We start from the raw sequence: 11,694 nt of genomic DNA, 5'->3' as shown, positions 1-11,694 counted from the left end.
CCGGCCACGCCCCCCTCCCCGCGCGGCCACGCCCCCTCCCCGCGCGGCCACGCCCCCCTCCCCGCGCTCCAGCGCCCGCCCGCCGCCGTTTTTAACGTCTTTGGGGCTTTTTCGGTCGGTTTCGGGGTCTTTGGCGGGGTTTTTTCGGGGGGGGGGTCGAAGTTGTGACGGGGGGGGAGGGGAAACTCGCTCGTTCGTGCCCCGAGCGCCGCCGCCGCCATTTTTGGCGTCGCCTCAAGAGAGGGCGGGAAGGCGGCGGGTCACGTGGGTGGGGGCCCCTCCCCCCCACGCCGGCCGCTCTGGGCGCCGCGGCGGCCCCGGCTCGTCTCGTCTGCTCCGGGCGGTGGGACACGTGGAGGGGCGATGGGAGGGGGCGGGGGGCAATAGGGGGGGATGGGGGCAATGGGGGCAATAGGGGGGATGGGGAGGCAGTGGGGGGTGATGGGGGGCAATGGGCAGGGGGCAATGGGGGTGATGGGGGGCAGGGGGCCATAGGTGCTGATGGGGGCAATGGGGGGGTGGGGGCAATGGGGCAGGGGGCAATGGGGGGGATGGGGGCAATGGGGCAGGGGGCAATAGGGGGTGATGGGGGCAATGGGGGGGATGGGGGCAATGGGGCAGGGGGCAATAGGGGGTGATGGGGGCAATGGGGGGGATGGGGGCAATGGGGCAGGGGGCAATAGGGGGTGATGGGGGCAATGGGGGGGATGGGGGCAATAGGGGGTGATGGGGGCAACATGGTCAATGGGGGGGCAATGGGGGTGATGGGGGGCAGGGGGCCATAGGGGCTGATGGGGGCAATGGGGAGGCAGTAGAGGGTGATAAGGGGCAATGGGGGGCAATAGGGGGTGATGGGGGGCAATAGGGGGCAGGGGGTGATGGGGAGGCAGTGGGGAGTGATGGGGGCAATAGGGGGATGGGGGCAATGGGGGGGCAATAGGGGGTGATGGGAGGGCAATAGGAGCAGTAGGGGGGGATGGGGGGCAATAGGGGTGATGGGGGGCAGGGGGCCATAGGGGCTGATGGGGGCAATGGGGGGCAGGAGCTATAGGGGGTGATAGGGAGCAATAAGGGGTGATGGGGGGCAATAGGAGCAGTAGGGGGTGATGGGGGGCAATAGGGGGTGATAAGGGGCCATGGGGGGCAATAGGGGTGATGGGGGCAATGGGGGGTGATAGAGGGCAATAGGGGGTGATGGGGGGCAATAGGAGCAGTAGGGGGTGATGGGGGCAATAAGGGGTGATGGGGGGCAATAGGAGCAGTAGGGGATGATGGGGGGCAATAAGGGGTGATGGGGGGCAATAGGGGGGCAGGAGGCAATGGGAGGGGGGGAAAGGCACCCCTCTGCCCCCCCCAGCCCCCCCCCCAGCCATGGAGCCGCCGCCGTCCCGCTTCCAGTCGTGCCTGGACTTCTGCCCCGAGTGCGGGGCCGTGCTGCCCCGGCCGGGCCCCCGCGACGCCGTCTGCTGCGCCCGCTGCGCCTTCGCCCTCGACGTCGCCGGTGAGCCCCCCGGGGAATGGGGGGGGGGGGGGGAGCAGGCCCGGACGCCTGGGCCCCCCCCCCCCCCCCCCAAACCCGTTACCCACCGCCTGCCCCCCGTCCCCCCCCGGCAGATTTCGACGGCAGAGCCGTGCGCACCGCCGTCCAGTTCAACCGGCCCGAGCTCGCCGCGCCGCGGCCGCCCGAGCCAGCGCCGGGCCTCGACGGCCCCGTGGTGAGCCCGGGCGGCGGCACGGGGGTAAACCCCCCTTGGGAGGGGAATAAACCCCTTGGGAGGGGTATAAACCCCCCTGGGATGGGTATAAACCCCCCTGGGATGGGTATAACCCCCTTGGGATGGATATAAACCCCCCTGGGACAGGTACAAACCCCTTAGGATGGGAATAAACCCCCCTGGGACAGCTATAAACATCTTGGGAGGGGAATAAAGCCCCTTAGGACGGGTATAAACCCCTTAGGATAGGTATAAACCCCCCTGGAACAGGTATAAACCCCTTAGGATGGGAATAAACCCCCTTGGGACGGGTGTAAACCCCTTAGGTTGGGAATAAACCCCTTGGGAGGGGTATAAACCCCTTGGGATGGGAATAAACCCCCTTAGGATGGGAATAAACCCCCCCTGGGACAGGTATAAACCCCTTGGGAGGGGTATAAACCCCCTTAGGATGGGTATAAACCCCTTAGGATGGATATAAACCCCTTGGGATGGGTATAAACTCCCCTGGAACAGGTATAAACCCCCTTAGGATGGGAATAAACCCCTTAGGATGGGAATAAACCCCCTTGGGACAGGTGTAAACCCCTTAGGTTGGGAATAAACCCCTTGGGAGGGGTATAAACCCCCCTGGGATGGGAATAAACCGCCCTGGAACAGGTATAAACCCCCCCGAGATGGGAATAAACCCCCTGGGGTATGAACCCCTTAGGATGGGTATGAACCCCCCTGGGACGGGTATAAACCCCCCTGGAACAGGTATAAACCCCCTTGGGATGGGAATAAACCCCCCTGGAACGGGTATAAACCCCCTAGGTTGGGAATAAACCCTCTTGGGATGGATTTAAACCCTCTTGGGATGGGTATAAACTCCCCTAGGATGGGAATAAACCCCTTGGGATGAGTACTAAACCCTCTTGGGATGGGTATAAACCCCCTTGGGAGGGGAATAAAAGCCTTAGAATAGGAATAAACCCCTTTGGAATGGGAATTACACCCCCAGGATGGGAATAAACCCCCCTGGGAGGGGAATAAACCCCTTTAGAATGGGAATAACCCCCCCAGGATGGGAATAAACCCCCTTGGGAGGGGAATAAACCCCTTTAGAATGGGAATAACCCCCCCAGGATGGGAATAAACCCCCTTGGGAGGGGAATAAACCCCTTTAGAATGGGAATAACCCCCCCAGGATGGGAATAAACCTCCTTGGGATGGGAATAAACCGTTTTGGGACGGGTATAACCTCCCTGGGAGGGGTATAAGCCCCTTTAGGGCAGGTCTAGCCCCCCTTGGGAAGGGTTTAACGTCCCCCCCAACCCCGGGCCGGGGCGGGGGCATCTGAGGGCTCAGATTTCGGGGGGGGGGGCAGGTGGAGCGGCGCTGCCCCCGCTGCGGCCACGACGGCATGGCGTACCGCACGCGCCAGACCCGCTCGGCCGACGAGGGCCAGACCGTCTTCTACACCTGCGCCCGCTGCAAGTGAGTGCCGCCCCCCCCGAGCCCCCCCGGATCCTTCTGGGTCACCCTGACCCCCCCCAGATCTCCCTGTCCCCCCCCACATCCTCCCCGATCCCTCTGCGTCCCCCTGACCCCCCCCAGATCCCCCCTGGATCCTTCTGCGTCCCCCTAACCCCCCCATACCCCCCCCCGGATCCCTCTGCGTCCCCGTGACCCCCCCCCAGATCCCCCCCGGATCCCTCTGCGTCCCCCTAACCCCCCCCCCCGGTTCCTTTCCTGCAGGTTTCAGGAGAAGGAGGATTCGTGACGGGGCTGGAGATGCTGCTTTTTGCCCCCCCCCCAGCAATAAAAGCCCCCCGGCAGCGCGGTGACTGGTGGCTCTCCTTCGGGGCAGGCACCCGGCGCTGTCGCGGGGGCCTCAGCTGCCCCTATTTGCCCCCCCAGGGCCTATTTACCCCCCCCCAGCCCCTGAACTGCCCCCTCGGACCCTATTTACCCCCCTCAAGCTCCTGAACTGCCCCCCTGGGGCCCTATTTGCCCCCTTCAGGCCCCTGAACTGCTCCCTTGGGATGCTATTTACCCCCCCCGGACCCCTGAACTGCCCCCCCCAGGCCCCATTTACCCCCCAGGGCCCCATTTACCCCCTCAGGCCCCTGAACTCCCCCCCTCCCCCGGGGCCCTGTTTATCCCCTCGGGCCCTATCTGCCCCCTCAGGCCCCTGAACTGCCCCCTCAGGCCCCTGAACTGCCCCCCTGGGCCCCATTTACCCCCCCCCAGACCCCTGAATTGCCCCCTTGGGGCCCTATTTACCCCCCCCAGGCTCCTGAACTGCCCCCTCGGGGCTCCATTTACCCCCCCAGGCTCTGAACTGCCCCCTCGGGGTCCCATTTACCCCCCCAGGCTCCTGAACTGCCCCCTCGGGGCCCCATTTACTCCCCCCCAGGCCCCTGAACTGCCCCCTCGGGACCCTATTTACCCCCTCAGGCCCCTGAACTGCCCCCCCGAGGCCCTATTTACCCCCCCAGGCCCCTGACCTGCCTCCCTGGGCCCGATTTACCCCCCCAGGCCCCTGAACTGCCCCCTCGGGGTCCCATTTACCCCCCCAGCCCTATTTACCCCTTCGGGCCCCATTTATCCCCCCCAGGCCCCTGAACTGCCCCCTTGGGGCCCCATTTACCCCCTCGGGCCCTATTTACCCCCCAGACCCCTGAACTGCCCCCTTGGGGCCCCATTTACCCCCCAGGCCCTGTTTACCCCCTTGGGCCCCATTTACCCCCCCCCCCCAGGCCCCTGAACTGCCCCCTCGGGGCCCCATTTACCCCCCCGGCCCTATTTGCCCCTTCGGGCCCCATTTATCCCCCCCAGGCCCCTGAACTGCCCCCTTGGGGCCCCATTTACCCCCTCGGGCCCTATTTACCCCCCCAGACCCCTGAACTGCCCCCTCGGGGCCCCATTTACCCCCCCGGCCCTATTTGCCCCTTCGGGCCCCATTTATCCCCCCCAGGCCCCTGAACTGCCCCCTTGGGGCCCCATTTACCCCCTCGGGCCCTATTTACCCCCCCAGGCCCCTGAACTGCCCCCTCGGGGCCCTATTTACCCCCCCAGGCCTCTGAACTGCCCCCTTGGGCCCCATTTACCCCCCCAGGCCCTGTTTACCCCCTTGGGCCCCATTTACCCCCCCCAGGCCCCTGAACTGCCCCCTCGGGGTCCCATTTACCCCCCCAGCCCTATTTACCCCTTCGGGCCCCATTTATCCCCCCCAGGCCCCTGAACTGCCCCCTTGGGGCCCCATTTACCCCCTCGGGCCCTATTTACCCCCCCAGACCCCTGAACTGCCCCCTTGGGGCCCCATTTACCCCCCCAGGCCCTGTTTACCCCCTTGGGCCCCATTTACCCCCCCCCCCAGGCCCCTGAACTGCCCCCTCGGGGCCCCATTTACCCCCCCGGCCCTATTTGCCCCTTCGGGCCCCATTTATCCCCCCCAGGCCCCTGAACTGCCCCCTTGGGGCCCCATTTACCCCCTCGGGCCCTATTTACCCCCCCAGGCCCCTGAACTGCCCCCTCGGGGCCCTATTTACCCCCCCAGGCCTCTGAACTGCCCCCTTGGGCCCCATTTACCCCCCCAGGCCCTGTTTACCCCCTTGGGCCCCATTTACCCCCCCCAGGCCCCTGAACTGCCCCCTTGGGGCCCCATTTAACCCCTCGGGCCCTATTTACCCCCCCAGGCCTCTGAACTGCCCCCTCGGGGCCCCATTTACCCCCTCGGGGCCCCATTTACCCCCCTTCGGGCCCCTGAACTCCCCCCTCGGCCCCGCCCCCGCCCCGCGCATGCGCGCGCGCACGGCGCTGCCCGGCGGCGGCCCCGCCTCCCCCGGCCCTCCCCCGCGGCGCATGCGCGGCGGCGCGACCCCCCCCCCCCCGTACGGCGGAAGCGGCGCACTGGGGGAACGCATTTGCGGACGGCCCGGCCGGAAGCGGCCGCCGCCGCCGCCGGAAGCGGCGGGTGGAAGCGGAGGCGGCGGCGGCGGCACCGGGGCGGCGGCGGCGAGAGCGGCTCTTCCCTCCCCTCCGCCCTCGGGAGGAGCCCGGCGGCTCGGCCCGGCTCGGCTCGGCTCGGCCCGGCCCGGCCCGGCAGCGCGGCGGCCCCGGTGCGCCGCTCCGCGCCTTCCCCCCCGGCAGCGGCGGCCGCGGCGCCGGGGTCCGGGCTCCGGGCCGGCGGCGCCATGGCGGAGGCGGCGGCGGCGGCGGCGGGAGGCGGCGGCACCGCCACCGTCACCGAGAGCGGCGCCGCCGAGCCGGTGAGGGGCGATAGGTGCCCGGGGGGCGATAGATACCCGGGGGTGGGGACCTGGGAGGGGATAGATACCCGGGGGTGATAGATACCCAGGGGGTGGGGACCTGGGGGGACATAGATACCCGGGGGTGATAGATACCCGGGGGGTGGGGACCTGGGAGGGGATAGATACCCGGGGGTGATAGATACCCGGGGGGTGGGGACCTGGGAGGGGATAGATACCCGGGGGGGTGATAGATACCCGGGGGGTGGGGACCTGGGAGGGGATAGATACCCGGGGGGCGATAGATACCCGGGGGGTGGGGACCCGGGGGGACATAGATACCCGGGAGGGACATAGATACCCGGGGGGTGGGGACCTGGGAGGGGATAGATACCCGGGGGCGATAGATACCCGGGGGGTGGGGACCCGGGGGGGACATAGATACCCGGGGGCGATAGATACCCGGGGGGTGGGGACCCGGGGGGACATAGATACCCGGGGGGGACATAGATACCCGGGGGGTGGGGACCTGGGAGGGGATAGATACCCGGGGAGCGATAGATACCCGGGGGGTGGGGACCCGGGGGGACATAGATACCCGGGAGGGACATAGATACCCGGGGGGTGGGGACCTGGGAGGGGATAGATACCCGGGGGGCGATAGATACCCGGGGGGTGGGGACCCAGGGGGACATAGATACCCGGGAGGGACATAGATACCCGGGGGGTGGGGACCCGGGGGGGACATAGATACCCGGGGGCGATAGATACCCGGGGGGTGGGGACCCGGGGGGACATAGATACCCGGGGGCGATAGATACCCGGGGGGTGGGGACCCGGGGGGGACATAGATACCCGGGGGGCAATAGATACCCAGGGGGTGGGGACCTGGGAGGGGATAGATACCCGGGGGGCGATAGATACCCGGGGGGTGGGGACCCGGAGGGGACATAGATACCCAGGGGCGATAGATACCCGGGGGGTGGGGACCCAGGGGGACATAGATACCCGGGAGGGACATAGATACCCAGGGGGTGGGGACCCGGGGGGGACATAGATACCCGGGGGCGATAGATACCCGGGGGGTGGGGACCCGGGGGGACATAGATACCCGGGGGCGATAGATACCCGGGGGGTGGGGACCCGGGGGGGACATAGATACCCGGGGGGCAATAGATACCCAGGGGGTGGGGACCTGGGAGGGGATAGATACCCGGGGGACGATAGATACCCAGGGGGTGGGGACCTGGGAGGGGATAGATACCCGGGGGGGGCAATAGATACCCGGGGGGTGGGGACCCGGGGGGGACATAGATACCCGGGGGCGATAGATACCCAGGGGGTGGGGACCTGGGAGGGGATAGATACCCGGGGGGCGATAGATACCCAGGGGTGGGGACCCGGGGGGACATAGATACCCGGGGGCGATAGATACCCGGGGGGTGGGGACCCGGGGGGGACATAGATACCCGGGGGCGATAGATACCCGGGGGGTGGGGACCTGGGAGGGCATAGATACCCGGGGGGTGATAGATACCTGGGGTGGGGCCCTGGGAGGGGATAGATACCCGGGGGTGATAGATACCCAGGGGTGGGGACCTGGGAGGGGATAGATACCCGGGGGTGATACATACCGGGGGGCGATAGATACCCGGGGGAGGGCATAGATACCCAGGGGGCAATAGATACCTGGGGGGCATAGACACCCGGGGGGTGGGGACCTGGGAGGACATAGATACCTGGGGGGTGATAGATACCCAGGGGGTGGGGATGTGGGAGGAGATAGATACCCGGGGGTGAATAGATACCCGGAGAGTGGGGACCTGGGAGGGGATAGATACCTGGGAGATTGATAGATACCCAGGGGGTGGGGACCTGGGAGGGATAGATACCCGGGGGGTGATAGATACCCGGGGGGGTGATAGATACCCAGGGGTGGGGACCGGGGGGGGGGATAGATACCCGGGGAGGCAATAGATACCCAGGGGGGCGATAGATACCCAGGGGGTGGGGACCTGGGAGGGATAGATACCCGGGGGGGCAATAGATACCCGGGGGGCAATAGATACCCAGGGGGTGGGGACCTGGGAGGGATAGATACCCGGGGGGGCAATAGATACCCAGGGGGGTGGTAGATACCCAGGGGGTGGGGACCTGGGAGGGGATAGATACCTGGGAGGTTGATAGATACCCAGGGGGTGGGGACCTGGGGGGGATAGATACCCGGGGGGCAATAGATACCCAGGGGGGGTGATAGATACCCGGGGGGGGGGGACAGGGCTGGGGACCCTGGCGGGGTTGGAGGACCATAGACGGTGGCGGAGACGGGAAGGAGCCGAGGGGGCAGGCCGGGGGCTGCAGCGGGTGACGGTGACGGCGGCGCCGGGTGACGGCGCCGGGTGACGGCGGCGCCGGGTGACGCCGGGCGCAGGAGAACCGCAGCCTGACGCTGAAGCTGCGCAAGCGCAAGCCGGACAAGAAGGTCGAGTGGTCGAGCGACACCGTCGACAACGAGCACCTGGGCCGCCCTCCTCCAAGTGTGAGTGCGCCCGGACGCCTGGGCCCCTTGCTCCCCGGGCGCCTGGGCCCCCACCCTGACGTCCCCCCCCCCCCCCGCCGCCTCCCCTTTGCAGGCTGCTGCATCTACGAGAAGCCGCGGGCCTTCGGCGAGAGCTCCACGGAGAGCGAGGAGGAGGAGGAGGAGGAGGACGACGACGACGAAGGCTGCGGCCACGCGCACTGCGTCCGGGGTCACAAGCGGGGCCGGGGGGGGCCGGCGGGCCGGGCGGGCCGGGCGGGGGGGTCACCCGCCGGCGCTGCCTCCCCCCGGCCCCCCCGCGGCCCCGCCATGGAGCACTGACCGACCCCCCCCCCCCACCAGCACCACCCCCCCGAATCCCGGCTCCGAATCCCGGCTCCGGGCTTGATCCTGGCCCCAAATCCTGGATCCCGGCCCCAAATCCCGGCTCCGGGCTTGATCCTGGCCCAAATCCTGGATCCTGGCCCCAAATCCTGGATCCTGGCCCCAAATCCCGGCTCCGGGCTTGATCCCGGCCCCAAATCCTGGATCCCGGCCCCAAATCCTGGATCCTGGCCCCAAATCCCGGCTCCGGGCTTGATCCTGGCCCCAAATCCTGGATCCCGGCCCCAAATCCCGGCTCTGGGCTTGATCCTGGCCCCAAATCCTGGATCCTGGCCCCAAATCCTGGATCCCGGCCCCAAATCCCGGCTCTGGGCTTGATCCCGGCCCCAAATCCTGGATCCCGGCCCCAAATCCTGGATCCTGGCCCCAAATCCCGGCCCCAAATCCTGGATCCTGGCCCCAAATCCTGGATCCCGGCCCCAAATCCCGGCTCCAGGCTTGATCCTGGCCCCAAATCCTGGATCCCGGCCCCAAATCCCGGCTCTGGGCTTGATCCAGGCCCAAATCCTGGATCCTGGCCCCAATTCCTGGCTCTGGGCCCCAAATCCCGGCTCTGGCTTGATCTCAGCCCTAAATCCTGGATCGCGGCCCCGAATCCTGGCTTTGGGCTTGATCCTGTCCCCAAATCCCGGCTCTGTGCCCCAAATCCCGGCTCCGGGCTTGATCCCGGCCCTAAATCCCAAATCCTGGCCCTGAATCCCGGCTCTGGGCCCGAATCCTGGCTCTGGGCTTGATCCCGGCCCCAAATCCCGGCTCTGGGCCCTGAATCCTGGCTTTGGGCTTGATCCCAGTCCTAAATCCTGGATCCTGGCTCCAAATCCCGGCTCTGGGCTTGATCCCAACCCCTAAATCCCACCTGTGGGCCCCAAATCCTGGCTCCAGGCTCAATCCCAGCCCCAAATCCCCAGTTCTTGGCCCCAGATCCCGGCTCCGGGCCTTGAATCCCGGCTCTGGGCTTGATCCTGGCCCTAAATCCTGGATCCTGGCCCCAAATCCCGGCTCTGGGCTTGATCCCGGCCCTAAATCCTGGATCCTGGCCCCAAATCCCGGCTCTGGGCTTGATCCTGTCCCCAAATCCCGGGTCCCGACCCCAAATCCCGGGTCCCGACCCCAAATCCCGCTTCCCAGCCCCAAACGGCGGCTGCCAGCCCCAAATCTCGCTTCCCGAGCCCCAAATCCCGCTCCGGCTCCCCAACGGCGCCTGTCCCCCAAATCCCACTTGTGTGTCCCAAATCCCACTTTGTGTCCCCAAATCCCGGCTCCGGGGCCGGTTTTCCGCCCCGAAACGCGGCGGTTTCGAGGGCGCGGCGGGAATTAAAGGCGACGGCCGAGCTGCGGCGTTTATTGGGAGGTGGCAGCGGCGTCCCCCCGGGGGGGGACGGGGACACCGGGGTCCCCGCGGGCCCTTCGGCCTCGGCGGCGTCATCGGCGCTGGCAGCGTCCTCGGGCGGCGGGTCGGGGCCGGCGCGGAGCTGGGGACGGGTGGCACCAGGGCGATGGCACCAGGGTGGGGGACAAGTGGCACCAGGGGACAAGTGGCACCAGGACGGTGTCACCAGGGTGGAGGACAAGTGGCATCTGGGTGGGGGACAAGTGCCACCAGGGGGACAAGTGGCACCAGGACGATGTCACCAGGGTGGAGGACAAGTGCCACCAGGGCGATGTCACCGGGGTGGCAAACAAGTGGCACCAGGGTGATGTCACCAGGGTGGGGGACAAAAAGAGCCACTAGGGTGATGCCACCAAAATGGACAAGTGCCACCAGGATGGAGACAAGTGGCACCAGGGGGACAAGTGCCACCAGGGCGATGTCACCAGGGTGGAGGACAAGTGCCACCAAGGCAGTCACCAGGGTCCAGGGTGGGGGACAAGTGGCACCCGGAGGATAAGTGCCACCGGGGCGATGTCACCAGGGTGGAGGACAAGTGGCATCTGGGTGGGGGACAAGTGCCACCAGGGGGACAAGTGGCACCAGGGCGATGTCACTAGGGTGGGGGACAAGTGCCACCAAGGCGGTCACCAGAGTGGAGGACAAGGGGCACCAGGGGACAAGTGGCACCAGGACGATGTCACCAGGGTGGAGGACAAGTGCCACCGGGGCGATGTCACCAGGGTGGCAAACAAGTGGCACCAGGGGAACAAGTGCCACCAGGGTGATGTCACTAGTGTGCGGGACAAGTGCCACCAAGGCGGTCACCAGGGTGGAGGACAAGTGCCACCAGGGTGATGTCACCAGGGTGGGGGACAAAAAGAGCCACTAGGGTGATGCCACCAAAATGGACAAGTGCCACCAGGATGGGAGACAAGTGGCACCAGGGCGATGTCACTAGGGTGGGGGACAAGTGCCACCAAGGCAGTCACCAGGGTGGAGGACAAGTGGCACCAGGGGGACAAGGGGCACCAGGGTGATGTCACCAGGGTGGGGGACAAGTGGCACCAGGGGGACAAGGGGCACCAGGGCGATGTCACCAGGGTGGAGGACAAGTGGCACCAGGGGGACAAGGGGCACCAGGGCGATGTCACCAGGGTGGGGGACAAGTGGCACCAGGGGGACAAGGGGCACCAGGGCGATGTCACCAGGGTGGGGGACAAGTGGCACCAGGGGGACAAGGGGCACCAGGGCGATGTCACCAGGGTGGGGGACAAGTGGCACCAGGGGGACAAGGGGCACCAGGGCGATGTCACCAGGGTGGGGGACAAGTGGCACCAGGGGGACAAGGGGCACCAGGGCGATGTCACCAGGGTGGGGGACAAGTGGCACCAGGGGGACAAGGGGCACCAGGGCGATGTCACCAGGGTGGGGGGACAAGTGGCACCAGGG

General features: G+C 67.2%; 2 protein-coding genes across 5 annotated transcripts; both read left to right on the top strand.

The window, feature by feature from the left end:
• The first annotated feature begins 23 nt into the window (after positions 1-23).
• POLR1H (RNA polymerase I subunit H) lies at positions 24-3,637 on the top strand. Of its 4 annotated transcripts, none has more exons than XM_068923852.1 (5): positions 24-114; positions 1,370-1,501; positions 1,615-1,715; positions 3,085-3,194; positions 3,456-3,632. In XM_068923852.1, the coding sequence occupies exons 2-5, from the start codon at positions 1,372-1,374 to the stop codon at positions 3,478-3,480; spliced, it is 366 nt and encodes a 121-aa protein (XP_068779953.1). In that variant the 5' UTR covers positions 24-114; positions 1,370-1,371; the 3' UTR covers positions 3,481-3,632. The 4 variants fall into 4 exon arrangements, with proteins under 4 accessions (XP_068779953.1, XP_068779954.1, XP_068779955.1 ...); XM_068923853.1 differs by having other exon boundaries at positions 41-114; positions 1,358-1,501; positions 3,456-3,637; XM_068923854.1 differs by lacking the exon at positions 24-114 and adding an exon at positions 142-343 and having other exon boundaries at positions 1,358-1,501; positions 3,456-3,637.
• A 2,231-nt stretch (positions 3,638-5,868) lies between these two features.
• On the top strand, positions 5,869-8,810 carry PPP1R11 (protein phosphatase 1 regulatory inhibitor subunit 11). The gene is given in 4 exon segments (XM_068923845.1): positions 5,869-5,971; positions 8,382-8,475; positions 8,478-8,489; positions 8,584-8,810. Coding segments are annotated over 4 exon segments (408 nt in total). The 5' UTR covers positions 5,869-5,896.
• The last annotated feature ends 2,884 nt before the right edge of the window (positions 8,811-11,694 follow it).

This window comes from Struthio camelus, chromosome 36, assembly GCF_040807025.1.
Source record: "Struthio camelus isolate bStrCam1 chromosome 36, bStrCam1.hap1, whole genome shotgun sequence".
Classification (NCBI taxonomy): domain Eukaryota; kingdom Metazoa; phylum Chordata; class Aves; order Struthioniformes; family Struthionidae; genus Struthio; species Struthio camelus.
Note: the sequence above shows the minus strand (reverse complement) of the source record. Positions and strands in the feature narration are given on the sequence as shown.